Raw genomic sequence first — 13,368 nt, forward strand, 5'->3', positions numbered from 1 at the left:
AAAAATTAACTTAGTAATTAAAAAGTTCCCAGAAGAGAAATATTCAGGCTCAGATGGTTTCACTGGAGAATTCTACTAAATATCTAAAGACAAATCAATACCAATTCTTCACAAACTCTTCTAAAACAGAGGCCTGGAATTCTGTTGTGGCTCAGCGGGTTAAGAACCCAACACAGCGTCCATGATGATGCCGGTTTGATCACTGGCCTTGCTTAGTGGGCTAAGGATCTGGCATTGCCACAAGCTGCAGCATAAGTTGCACATGTGGTCAGATTTAGCACTGCCATGGTTGTGGTGCAGGCTGGCAGCTGCAGCTCTGATTCAACCCTTAGCCTGGAAACTTCTATATATGGCAGGTGTGTCTATAAAAAGAAAAAAACAAATAAATAATTTTAAAAATAGTGGCCTGATAACAAAACTAAGAAATGACAGTACAAAAAAATAAGAGAAAACTATAGATGAGTACTGCTCAGGCGCATTAAAAAAAAAAAAAATCTCTCAAACTCTTAAAAATACTCAAGAAAATTCTAGCAAACCAACTCCAACAATGTATAAAAGGAACTAGTAACCAGGACCAAGTAGATTTTATTCCATAAATGTGAGGTTGACTCAGTGTTGAAATATGTGTCAATGTAATCCACCATATCAACATGTTAAAGAAAGATCACGATTATATTGATTGATGTAGGAAAAGCCTTTGACAAAATCCAGTATTCATTAATGATAAAAAGTCAGGAAGAGTAGAATTACCTCAATTTGTTAAAAAAAAAAAAAACTACAAAAAACCCTACAGCTAAAATCATACTTCTAGTGAAAAACTAAACTCAGAAACAAGGAAAGGGTGTCTGCTCTCATCACTCTTATTCAACATGGTACTACAGTTCTAGCCAGTGCAATGTGAGAAAAAGAAATAAATAGTATACAGGTTGGAAACCAAGAAATTAAAATGTCCCTTTTTGCAGATGATATAACTACCTATGTAGACAATCCCAAGGAATCAAAACCAAAACAAAACAAAAACCCCCCAAAAACAAACTCCTAGAACCAAGAAGTGAATTCATCAAGCATACAAGATAACATAAAAACTGAGTTTTTATGTACTAACAATGAACATGTGGAAACCAGAATTTAAAATTCAATACCATTTGTAATCACTACCAATAAAATTAAATACTTAGGTATAAGTCTAGCAAAACCAAAACATGAATATGATATGGGTGCTGAAAATGACAAAATGCTGATGAAAGCAAGCAAAGAAGATCTAAATAAATATTGAGACATACTATGTTCATGGATGAGAAGAATCAACATAGTAAAGATGTCAATTCTCTCCAAACTGACCTACAGATTCAATGTAATTATTATCAAATCCCAGCAAATTTTTATCGAAATGCAAAGAAATTAAAATAGATATAACAACCTTGATGGAGAAAAAGAAAGTGAAAGAAATCACTCTCCAAGATATTAAGGCTTACTAGAATGAAGAGAGTGTGATATTGGTGAAGGGAAAGACATATAAATATATGGAATAGAAATCTCAGAAAAGTTTTATATTCATAGAGGAAAAAAATAACTTTACCTAAATCTCACATCTTATACAAAAATTAACTCAAAATGGATCACAGCCTTAAACGTAAAATATAAAACAATAAAACTGTAGGGAAAAAAACACTGGAGAAAATTTAGGGGATATGGGACTATACAAAAAGTTCTTAGACTTGACACCAAAAGCATGATCCAATTAAAACCTCAATGATCTCACTACACATCTATCAGAATGGCTAAAATGAAAAAAAAAATAGTGAAAATACCAAATGCTGAGGACACAAATTAGATCACTTATACATTCCTGGTGGGCATATAAAAATGGTACAGCCTTTCTGGAAAGCATTGTAACAGTTTCTTATAAAACTATATATGCAACTACCATATAACCTAGCAATTTCACTCTTGGGCACCTACGCCAGAGAAATGAAAACTTATGTTCACACAAGATTCTGTAATAAATATTCATAGAAGTTTTATTTCCAGGAGCCAAAAACTGGAAACATCTAAGATGGACTTACAACAGTTTGTAAGATAAATATCTGGGGAATTATGCTGAGTTTAAAAAAAAAAAAGCCAACCCCTAAAGATTACATGCTGTATGATTCCATTTTAGATGGTATTTTGAAATGATAAAATTTTAGAAAGGGAGAATAGATTGGAAGTTTTCAAGAATTAGGGGAGCATGGAGTAGGAGAATGTGGTGGGAGGTGGGTGTAGTGATAAAAGGGGAGTATTGAGAAATTCTCGTGGTAATGGAACTGTTCTGTATTTTGACTTTAGTTGTGGATATACAAACCTGCACCTGTGATATAACTGTATATGACTAAACACACATACACACAAGTAAAACTGGAAATCTGAACAAGTCAGATTTTATAGATGTTAATACCCTAGTTGTGACACTGTACTACAGTTTTGGTTGTTGTTGTTTTGCTTTTTTAGGGCCACACCCACAGCATATGGAGGTTCCCAGGCTAGGGGTCGAATTGGAGCTACAGCTGCTGGCCTCCACCACAGGCACAGCAATGCAGGATCCAAGCCACGTCTGCAACCTACACCACAGCTCCTGGCAACGCTGGAACCTTAACCCACTGAGTGAGGCCAGGGATCAATCCCGAAACCTCACGGTTCCTAGTTGGCTTCGTTTCCACTGAGCCATGATGAGAACTCTTTGTACTACAGTTTTGTAAGATGCTACCACTGGGGAAAACTAGGAAAAGAATAAATAGGAACTCTACATTATTTCTTCAGGACCTCTGTTATTTCTTCCACTATACGTGAATCCACAATTACATAATAAAAAATTTCAATTAGTGTAAAAGACTAACACACACAAATAAGGTTTTGATTCCCAACTTCTAGAAGTGCCTGCTGAGTAGGCACCTAATATGACCCTCAATTTGTGTGAGGCAACAGTGTCACTGTTTAGTATAGTTGGCCATCTTTTCAGCTTTCCATACGGGTTTCCTCACTGTTGCATGTCTGCTAAGCCAAAGCCACATTTTAAGGTTTAGTTACTGTAGTATATACTTCAGTAGTAGGTTAGACTGCTGTTTAAAAGCAACCTTGAAAACCTGGGAGCTTAACCTAATTAAGGTTTATTTCTCAATCAAAAAGGGGAAGAAGGAGGTCGGAAGTGGGAAATGGGGAGGGAGAGAGGGAGGCAAAGAAAGGAGAGACAGAACACTGTTTTCCCACTTGTCACAGGTACTTTTAAGAAGATTCCCAGGTTACTGAAACTAAAGTAACACTCAGAATAAACATACTCGAATTCTTAGTGCTAACTATGGTCTGATGGGAAGAAGAGTATTTCTAGAGACGTTCGAAGCTCTCAACTCTGCCACAAGAATTCTCATCCTAATCTCGTCACTGATAAATTAAGGTGGTGATGACAAGACACTCCGCTTGTATACAGCACTATCCTTCACATGAGATTCATAAAAAGTACATTTCAGGGAAAGGAATAAAAACAAAAAATGGCGAAGGCATCCTGAATTCTTGGAGGTAGAGAGGCAGGAAGCAGGACACGGTAGTGGGATTATTACATCTGAAGTGGCCCTTAGAGAGTCATCCTGTTGAAATGTAACTTACTATTCAAGTCTCATTTCAAATTCTAGCTTTTCTAGAAAATCAACTAAAGATTAGGTTGCTCTTTCTTTACTGCCCCCAGAGCCACACGAACCTGTTCAAGGTAGAGGTGCGTGCCATTGATGTTTCTACTTCCTACACTAATTAACACAGCCCCTTGGCACATAGTAGGTGCTTTGTATTTAGAGTCACAACTACTTTGTGGTTTTGACTTGCATCTAAAAGAACACTTTCTATTATGTAGCAGTTGAGTTTTCAAAATGCCTATACATATTACCTTATTTGATTCCCACAATATCCTAGGGTAAAGAGAATAACTAAAAACTCAGGAAGGCTCAGTGGCTTCCCAAAGGCCAAAACTAATGAGAATGGATAGCAGGACTCATATCTTCAGACTCCCAGATAAGAGTACTTTTTCTATTACAGTGCGTCTGTCTGTCAAATGCTATGAAAATTTTAAATAAAAAGTACCAACTGGCACCACAGCATAACACTATTTGTTGTCCTTTCAAACACTGAAGTGCTCAAAATAAAGCAGGTCTATCTGAATCCCAACTGGGGAGATGTCATTGGTGAAATACTATCAGGCCACTTTATCTATGAGGTGGCCATAGAGCGTGGGCCCCAAAACAGCATTATTGCAAGGCTGTAGTATATTTATAGTTTTTAGCCACTAATAGGAAGAAAATTGCTTTGGAGAAAAATCTGTATATCACACAAACAATATAAATTCTGCTATTTGGGAGTGATTTAAATCATGTTACATATAATTCATCTGGGGAGGCTCTCCAGCTTGAGGAAATTCACTTGGGCACAAAATGTACATAAGTAGGATTAGTGAGAAATCTAATTTTGCAGATGTATTGAGTTTATTTCAAATCTGGATTTACATATAGAAAGGAAGTTTGGGAAGAGGAGCTCTGAGAATGTTAACTATCACATACTCTTTCCTAACAGGAGCTGAAGACTTGATCATTTTTAATCTTAGTACCCTAATCTAACCTACAACAAAGTCCTTAGGATCAAGGAACAATGGTGTGACAATAAATCTATTTCATCTGTAAAGGGGAGCAGAGATGAAGGGGCAGCTCATTAAACAATGGGAAGACATAAAATACCTTTCACTTAACTGCAGTGGGAAGAAGCAAGTAAGTACCTGTTTCTGTTGAGCTTAAGAGACCCTTTTAAAGTGTTTCTTTGTGTTGTTGCCACATCTCTGATCAAGATCAAGAGCATTCACCTCTCAAGTTTCTGAAGTGAAACATTATACTCCAGAACACACAGATGACCTCATTGATCAACTGATGTCACCAAGATTTCCCAAAGAATTTTTGAAAAAAGAAGAGGTAAAAGAAACCACCTCAATCAGTAAAGCAGATTCTATTCTAGAAGATGAAATAGGAAGAAGACACATTAATTGGAATTCAAACGTATCTTTTGGCATCTTGGCATTAGATACACTTTAGATATGAAGCAGCTGAAAGTAATTAATAAAAATATTTTAGGTGTTCCCTGGTGACTCAGTGGGATCTGGCATTGCCACTGCTGTGGCTCAGGTGGCTGCTGTGGTGCGAGTTCGATCCCTGGCCCAGGAACTTCTGCATGCCATGAGTGTGGCCAAAAAAAAAAAAAAAAAAAAAAAAATTAAAGCACTTCTTGTCTGGACCAAAGTTTCTTAACTATAGTTAATAACACTGTATTGCCTATTGAAAGATGCTAAGAGTAGATCTTAAAAGTTCTCAAGAAAAAAATTCTAACTATGTAATAAGGTGACAGATGTTAACTAGACTTATGGGGCAATCATTTGGCAATGCATACAAATACTGAATCATTGTGTTGTACACCTAAATCTAATGCAATGCTGTATGTCCAATACACCTCAATTTAACAAAAAAGAAAAAAGAAAAAGATGCCCATCCTTGAAAAAAGATCTATTTTAAAATAATCTTTCAAACAATAAACATTAACTTTGGGTAAAAATGAAATATGATTATGACATATCACAAAAAGTTGCTTCTCTAAAATAATCCTGAAGGCATTTTATGTAAGTTAGTAGCATCACACTAGATGACTAAGTATGTTTTATGTCAAAAATAAATAAATAAGGTGTTCATAGGCCAGTGTTAGTAGGACTATATTTTAGAAATATCACAGTTTCTTACAGCATTTCTAGGTATGCTAAGGATTATTCTCTTTCTGCCATAAATAGCTGGCTAAATGTTGTGAGCAGATATTAAATAATTATGGCAGTCTAACCCATAAGAGACTGCAATGATTACAGATGAAATATATTTTAGTCATGTACCTTTGGGACACTTCGTAAGAGAAGCAAATGTGATGACAATATTTAAGGAACTTTCAAATAATGACAAGTATAAGATTTTCCACCGCCCATCTTTCCACCTTTATTATGGTGTTTGATAAATATATATATATTTTTTTGTCTTTTTGCTATTTCTTGGGCTGCTCCCGCAGCATATGGAGATTCCCAGGCTAGGGGTTTAATCGGAGCCATAGCCACCAGCCTACACCAGAGCCACAGCAACGCGGGACCTGAGCCGCGTCTGCAACCTGCACCACAGCTCACAGCAACGGCAACGCTGGATCATCAACCCACTGAGCAAGGGCAGGGACCGAACCCGCAACGTCATGGTTCCTAGTTGGATTCGTTAACCACTGCGCCACGACAGGAACTCTTGTTTGATAAATATTAACAGATATGACAAGGTTTGGTATATGAAGAAACCAAAAATGCCTTTCCTTCAGGCCTATCTCCCCCCCTCTAAAAGAAGTAGCTCCATATATTTTAAATGAGTAACAAATTGGCTCAGATTGATTGCCAACCCTGTCATAAGTGGTCCCAGCAGAGCTGGAGTTGCCGCAGTTTCAGTGAATGCCAACTGAGAAGACAGATGTGTGACTACAGCATTGCCATCAAGCCAACCTCGAAATAATGCCATAAATTTGTACAAAGAGAAAGATAACAGAGGGAACTACTATATGACTATAGTTACTATTAACTCTCAATTAGCTATATTAATCATGAGGAAAAGCAGCATAGAAAATGTTAAAAAAAATGAAAAAGTATCAAATTTGAAAACTGGCCAATACCAGCACATGTTCAGATGCTCTCATTCAATACTCTTATGGCTTATCTCTTTCTAGTTCAGTTCCATCATAGTTCTATGTAGATTACAGGAAGAAAGGGGCCTGGTTCTTTATTTACTCATAGATATTGAAAAATTTACTGAATATGGTGTAATATTTTAACATACTTAAAGTGTAATGTATGATTTTCAAACCACCTTTAAAAACAAGTTGATTTTTAACTTAAATACATGATCTTATTAGCATTAATAGTTGTTTTATACCAGAAAAAAACTGTACTGTCATTAAAGATATCAAATCATAAAAATGTTTCCCAGAAACCTTTCAAAATACAGATTTCAGCTTTAAAATCATTGTTTTAAAAAAAATCTTAGAGATTTCTCTTTGGTAAACAAATTATATTATTTCTATTGCTAAAATAACAGATGTATTAGTTTTTCTATAAGTATTATTTAGAATGTGAATAAAGAGACTCATTGATAAGTTTAACCTTAAAACTTCTCAGTCCACAACATAGAGAACAGACTTGTGGTTGCCAAGGGGGAGGGGTTTGAGGGAGGGAAGGAATGGGAGGATGGAGTTAGCAGATATAAGCTAATATATAAAGAATAGATAAACAAGGTCCTACTGAACAGCACAGGGAACTATATTCAATGTCTTGTGATAAACCATAATGGAAAAATTATATATATATAATTTTGTTGCACAGCAACAAAATTAACACAATATTGTAAGTCAGAAATTACAATATTGCACAGCAGAAATTAACACAATATTGTAAGTCAACTATACTTAGACTTGTAGTTGCCAAGGGGGAGGGGGAGGGAGTGGGATGGATTGGGAGCTTGTGGTTAATAGATGCAGACTATTGCCTTTGGGATGGACTAACAATGAGACCCTTCTGTATAGCACTGGGAACTATGTCTAGTCACTTATGATGGAGCATGACAATGTGAGAAAATAGAATGGGTCACCACGCTGTACAGTAGCAAAAAAAAAAAAAAATGTATTGGGGAAATAACAATTGATTACAATTTAAAAAAATTAAAACAAACAACTTAGTCCACAGATCATTTCAGCAGACATGATCCCATTAATTATTAAAAAGCAAAATAAACCACCACCACCAACAACAAAAACCTTCTCTTAGCATAAATTCTGCCACTCTCCATTCCTTGATCATGTCATTTGCTGATGTGAAAAGGAAAGCTTCCTTGGGTGGGAATAGTAAAAAGGAGCACACAGTATCAAGAATTACCAGACTTTTTCCATTATCATGGCCTCCTTTGTCTCATTTGGGAACCTCTGTGAACTCTCATTGCCCCTCCAGCTGAATTGAACAGAAAAGTAACTCCAAGTAATCATTACTCTCCATTGTCTTACTCTTCTTACCCTGTGTCCACTGAGAACTTTACCCAAACATCTAGAACTTACATCCCATCCAAGTATCACCATTATCATACTTTCAAAACTCTTGTTCTCTACGGTTAGGTACATGACTAAGATTTGTTTTTATATCCAGTAATGCCTACGTTAGAATTGTTTTAAGGGCATACCAGTAGAAAAAAAACACTGTTGTGATAATTAGGAAATTTGGATTCTGGTCCTAGCTCTGCCACTAATTAACTGTGTGCTCTTAGGGAAGTCATTTAACCTCTCTGAACTGCAGTTTCTTCATTTACATAATAAAGTAAGTTCTTTGTAGTGCTAACAACCTTAATTTTATTAGTAGGAAAACACTGGCTGAGAGCCTTGAGATTTCATTTATGACAAAGAGGATCCCAGCCAAGAGAAAAAAAAAAAATCACCATAATCTTTCTTTACCTAATTACATTTTGACATCCCCCAAAACTCCATCCAAAAAGCATTGCTCATTGTAGGAAAATATGCATCAGACAGGAATACAACTGAGTGAAATTTTGTATAATCTCATTGCACAGTGTTTTCTGGCCACTTACATTCTCCCACATCTCAGCTGTTCCAACATCACTAAATAGTTTTCAATGATAATCTACCTGGAACTACCTTCTCCAGGCCCAATTTAATAGCTACCTTTTGAAATCTAAGACCCTTCTTGTCTTTCTCCCCACCCCCACTTCTATATGCAGTAAACCCTGACAACCGGTTCTGTTACTATCATTTACTGACCACTGACCATGGGCCAGGCACCACTCAAGGAAAGTTCAATGTCACTTCTTTTAATCCTTACAAAAGCCCTAAAAGGTAAATATTACCCTCCATTTAGAGAGAGATTAAGTAACAATTAAGGTCACACAACTATTAAGTGGTAACACCTTGACTTGAATCCATATCTGACTCCGAAACCTCTTCCCATCAGGTAATTTGTACTAAAGCAATATAGAACTTAACCTCCCTCTAATTAGATTCAAAACACAATTTAGAGAAAAGGAAGTAAAGATGGATAATGATGATATAGGTTATGTGTAGAATGGAAAAAGAAGTAGTTCATGGCTGATGACCTCTATTAATGCAGAGAATAAGGAATCTATAAAGCCAAATAAGATTTGTATTATTTTCATACCACATCTTTAAAAATAGTAACTCTGATTGGCTAACTAGCCCCCATTTGTCTTAATTACTGAAGTCTCATTATATTCCATATTTAGGCAAAAGTCCCTAAAACTCAGTTCCCACCATTTTTAATTTTAAATCGGTAGAAAAGTTGAGAGAAAAGTAAGAATCATAAACTCGTATACCTTTTCCTACATTAAGCCACTGTTACCATATTGCCACAAATTGTTCCTTCTCTTTCTCTTCACAAATGGTTTTGGCTGAGCCACTTGAAGTAAAACTAGAAACATGACACTACTCTAAATAATGTAGCATAGAGCTTATAAGAATAAAACTATTTTCCTACATAACCGCAATAACACACATAAGAAAATTTTAAAATTCCTTAATATTTAATGTATAGTCCATATTCAATTTCCCCAATTGTTCTAAAGGTCTTCTTGATTTTGATCCAGTATCTAATCAAAGTTTTTTTTTTTTTTTGGTCTTTTTGTCTTTTTAGGGCCACACCCCCTGCATATGGAGGTTCCCAGGATAGGGGTTTAATCAGAATTGTAGCCACTGACCTACATCAGAGCCACAGCAATGCGGGATCTGAGCTGCATCTGTGAACTACACCACAGCTCACGGCAACACCAGATCCTTAACCCACTGAGCGAGGCCAGGGATCGAACCTGCATCCTCATGGATGCTAGTTGGTCTTGCTAACTGCTGAGCCATGATGGGAACTCCTAATCAAAGTTAATATGGTAGACTTGATTGTTATATTTCTTTTAATCTACAACAATCCCCTTAATTTTTTGTTTTGAATTTTTTTTGTTTCCCATGACTGATTTTTCAAGAGTCAAAGCCAATTATCTTTCAGAATGTCTCACATGTAGACTGCCTGATTCTTGTGACTTGATTCAGTTAAACATTTTTGGTAAGAATACTACATATGGGATACTGTGCACTTCTCATGTCAGATCAAGAGACACACAATAATAAGTTATCCCACTATTGGTGATATTAAATTTGATCACAATTAAAGTGGTACTCATCAGATAGCTCTGTTCTAAAGGCACATTTTCTCTTTTGTAATTCTTAAGTAATCTGTAGACTGGTATTTTTGAGACCATGCAAATACTTTGTTCCCCAACAATCTTAAACTCAATGGTTTTAGCATTCCTTGATGACGCTTGCCTGAATCAATCATTAAGCTGAGGCTACAAAATTGTGACTTTCCCATTAAACTGTACAATTAAACTGAGTGTATAATCACTTATATCTGGAATCTAATATATGGCACAAATGAAACTTTCCATAGGAAAGAAGCTCATGCACTTGGAGAACAGACTTGTGGTTGCCAAGGGGGAGGGGGAGGGAGTGGGATGGACTGGGAATCTGGGGTTAATAGATGCAAACTATTGCATTTGGAGTGGATATGCAATGAGATCCTGCTGTATAGCACAGGGAACTATATTCAGTCACCTGTGATGGAACATGATGGAGGATAATGTGAGAAAAAGAATTAATAAAGAAATATATATATGACTGGGTCACTTTAAAGTAGAAATTAACAGAACAATGTAAATCAACTATAATGGAAAAAATAAAAATCATAAAATAAAAAATGACTGTATATAAATTAATGTAATTAAAATGAAGCATAAAAGTTATACCTAAATAAAACTCAAAAACAATAACTCTCTATTTGGTCCATTTCCTGCTATTATATTTTTTCTGCCAAGAAATGACTAACAGTTAAAATATTTTATAAATGAGACAGGATATTCAGGATCAGGGAAAGCTTAGTAAAAGCGATCCATTGAAAACGCTTTTAACAGTAGTTCTCTAATTCTGGCATGCTTCTATAAAGACTTTTCCTTGCACCTCCCATTTCTCTCTCTCTCTCTTTAGAGTATCACTGCAGACTCATGAATTTTTTTCTCCCTCAATGTATTATCATCCATCATTGTCATTCTTTTTGATGTTGAAACCTGATTTGGCCAGTAGAAGCCCATTAAAGCACAATCTTGTGTCCTGATATAATTTCATTAGCCTTTGAACAATCTCTGTTTTCTGGCATAAAAAGTACCAAACTTAACTCTTTCCTTGACTAAGACCTGAGAGCAGGTATTTCTCCAAGAAGTCTTGGTTCCTTTTAATGGTAATGGTATTTAGAAACCAAGATCTTGGTGCTAGATGTGCTCACTGCTATCAGGGTGTGTCATTGCTTCTTGGCCCTTTCCATGTACAGAAAATAGGGAATAGGAATTCATACTGATATTTCCAATTCAAATTTATAATACAAGTATAAAAGAGGGAAAGAAAAATATATCATCTTTCAATGAAAATCTTGGTTTCTATTATCATTAATATATTTGTGCATTTTCTTTATACTATAAAATATATGAAATAGCATCATTATTATACCATGTTTATATAATTATAGTATAATTCTGAAACTAACAATAAAATTTTTAAGAAAGCTTAAGATTTCTTTTTTTTTATGTCCACACCTGCAGCATATTGAAGTTCCCAGGCCAGATACTGAATCTCAGCCACAGCTATGACTTATGCCATGGGTGCAGCAACGCTGGATCCTTAACCCATTGTGCTTGGCCACAGATTGAACCTGTGCCACCAAAGAGACAATATCAGATCCCCAACCTGTTGCACCACAGCAGCAACTCCAGCTAAAGATTTCTTTGCACTTCTTTTTATCACTAAGATTACATCCTAAAGATTAGAGATGATATTTATGGAGGTCTTTTACTTACTGAGTTAATGTTTTCTAGCTTTGTGTATAGAGGTTTTAAATATATTTAATTGGCTTTAATCCTAGGTACTAATGTTTTCTGATGCTATTTTAAATGGTGTATTTTAAATGTTATTTTTTCATTTGTTTAATGCTGGAATGTAGAGACAGAGGTGATTTTTGCATATTGACCCTTAATTCATTAACTTTATTATATTCATTTATTAAATTAGTTTGGCTATTAAAAAAGAATAAAATCTGAATCAAATCAAATAAAATTTAGCTTTGAAGGCAATTTGAATAAAAAGATTACATTCTAGCAAGGATGCACCATCAAGAACACTATGTTCAAAGGAGGGAGAGAGTGGGACAGACTGGGAGTTTGTCAGCATTAGTAGATGCAAACTATTACATTTAGAATGGATAGTACAGGAAACTATATCCAATCTCCTGGGATAGACCATGATGATAGATAATATAAGGAATGTATAAATATGTATGACTGGGTCACTTTGCTGTGCAGCAGAAATTGGCATAACATTGTAAATCAACTATACATTAATAAAAAATTTAAAAATTTTTTAAAAACTTTGTTCAAAAGTTATTTGAACTGCATGATTTTGTTATAAGTTAGTTACACAGGTTTGTTTGGTTTCATTTTGTATTCAGTTTTAGCATTTGTCTTTTTCCTATTATTTTTGGCTTAATTTTAATTTTTGAGTATTTAACTTTTAAATGGCCCAAAAGTCAAAATTATATAAAAAGGTATAAACAAAGAAGTCCTGTTTTATAGCCCTATCTCTTCCATTCCCTTCCTAAACACTCATCATTTTTATTCATTTCTAGTTATCTGCATTTCATTTTATAAAAATAAGCAATTAGAGTTCTTCAGGATTAATACAGATACACCATGTGTTAAATTTAACAACACCCCTACAACTGAGCTTTTATTTGAGTGCGGTCTTGGTGCTGACTTGTATCACATTTTCTACCTGCAATGCAGATAATTTGATGTACAAATAAACTCTTACCTGATGTCTGATTAATCCATTGCAGAGAATCCATATGAGCATTCAGAATTTTGCAGATCTGCTGGAGCTAAAAACAAAAACAAGATTTTTAGATTATGATTATTCTGATATGGAAAACAAAAAATAAAAATAAAAAACTGAAATTTGGAAGTTATTTTCATTTCTTCTGGTAAGAAACTGCCTGAAAATGTGCTATGAGAATTGTGTGGGATTTTGCTATTTCATATTTGTAATGTTCATTACATCTATATATTAGTTCAATCTATTTTGTAACTGTTAAGAATTCAATTTCTACAATAAAAGCTGACTTCTATAGTATAA

The 13,368-nt window shown here is 35.1% G+C and overlaps 1 protein-coding gene across 20 annotated transcripts in view; it reads right to left on the minus strand.

Moving 5' to 3' along the window:
* Positions 1-13,368, minus strand: part of NUP62CL (nucleoporin 62 C-terminal like) — a 79,543-nt gene that overhangs the window by 9,295 nt on the left and 56,880 nt on the right. For all 20 annotated transcript variants that reach the window (XM_005654285.4, XM_005654288.4, XM_013983740.3 and 17 more), the window contains one exon: positions 13,048-13,114. In XM_005654285.4, coding sequence (XP_005654342.1) covers positions 13,048-13,114 — 67 coding nt within the window. The remainder of the gene's footprint in view (positions 1-13,047; positions 13,115-13,368) is intronic.

The sequence above is a fragment of the Sus scrofa genome, chromosome X (assembly GCF_054392235.1).
Source record: "Sus scrofa isolate SSC_HxYL_T2T_F1_AM1 chromosome X, Sscrofa_HxYL_maternal_Yorkshire_Landrace_v2.0, whole genome shotgun sequence".
Lineage (NCBI taxonomy): Eukaryota > Metazoa > Chordata > Mammalia > Artiodactyla > Suidae > Sus > Sus scrofa.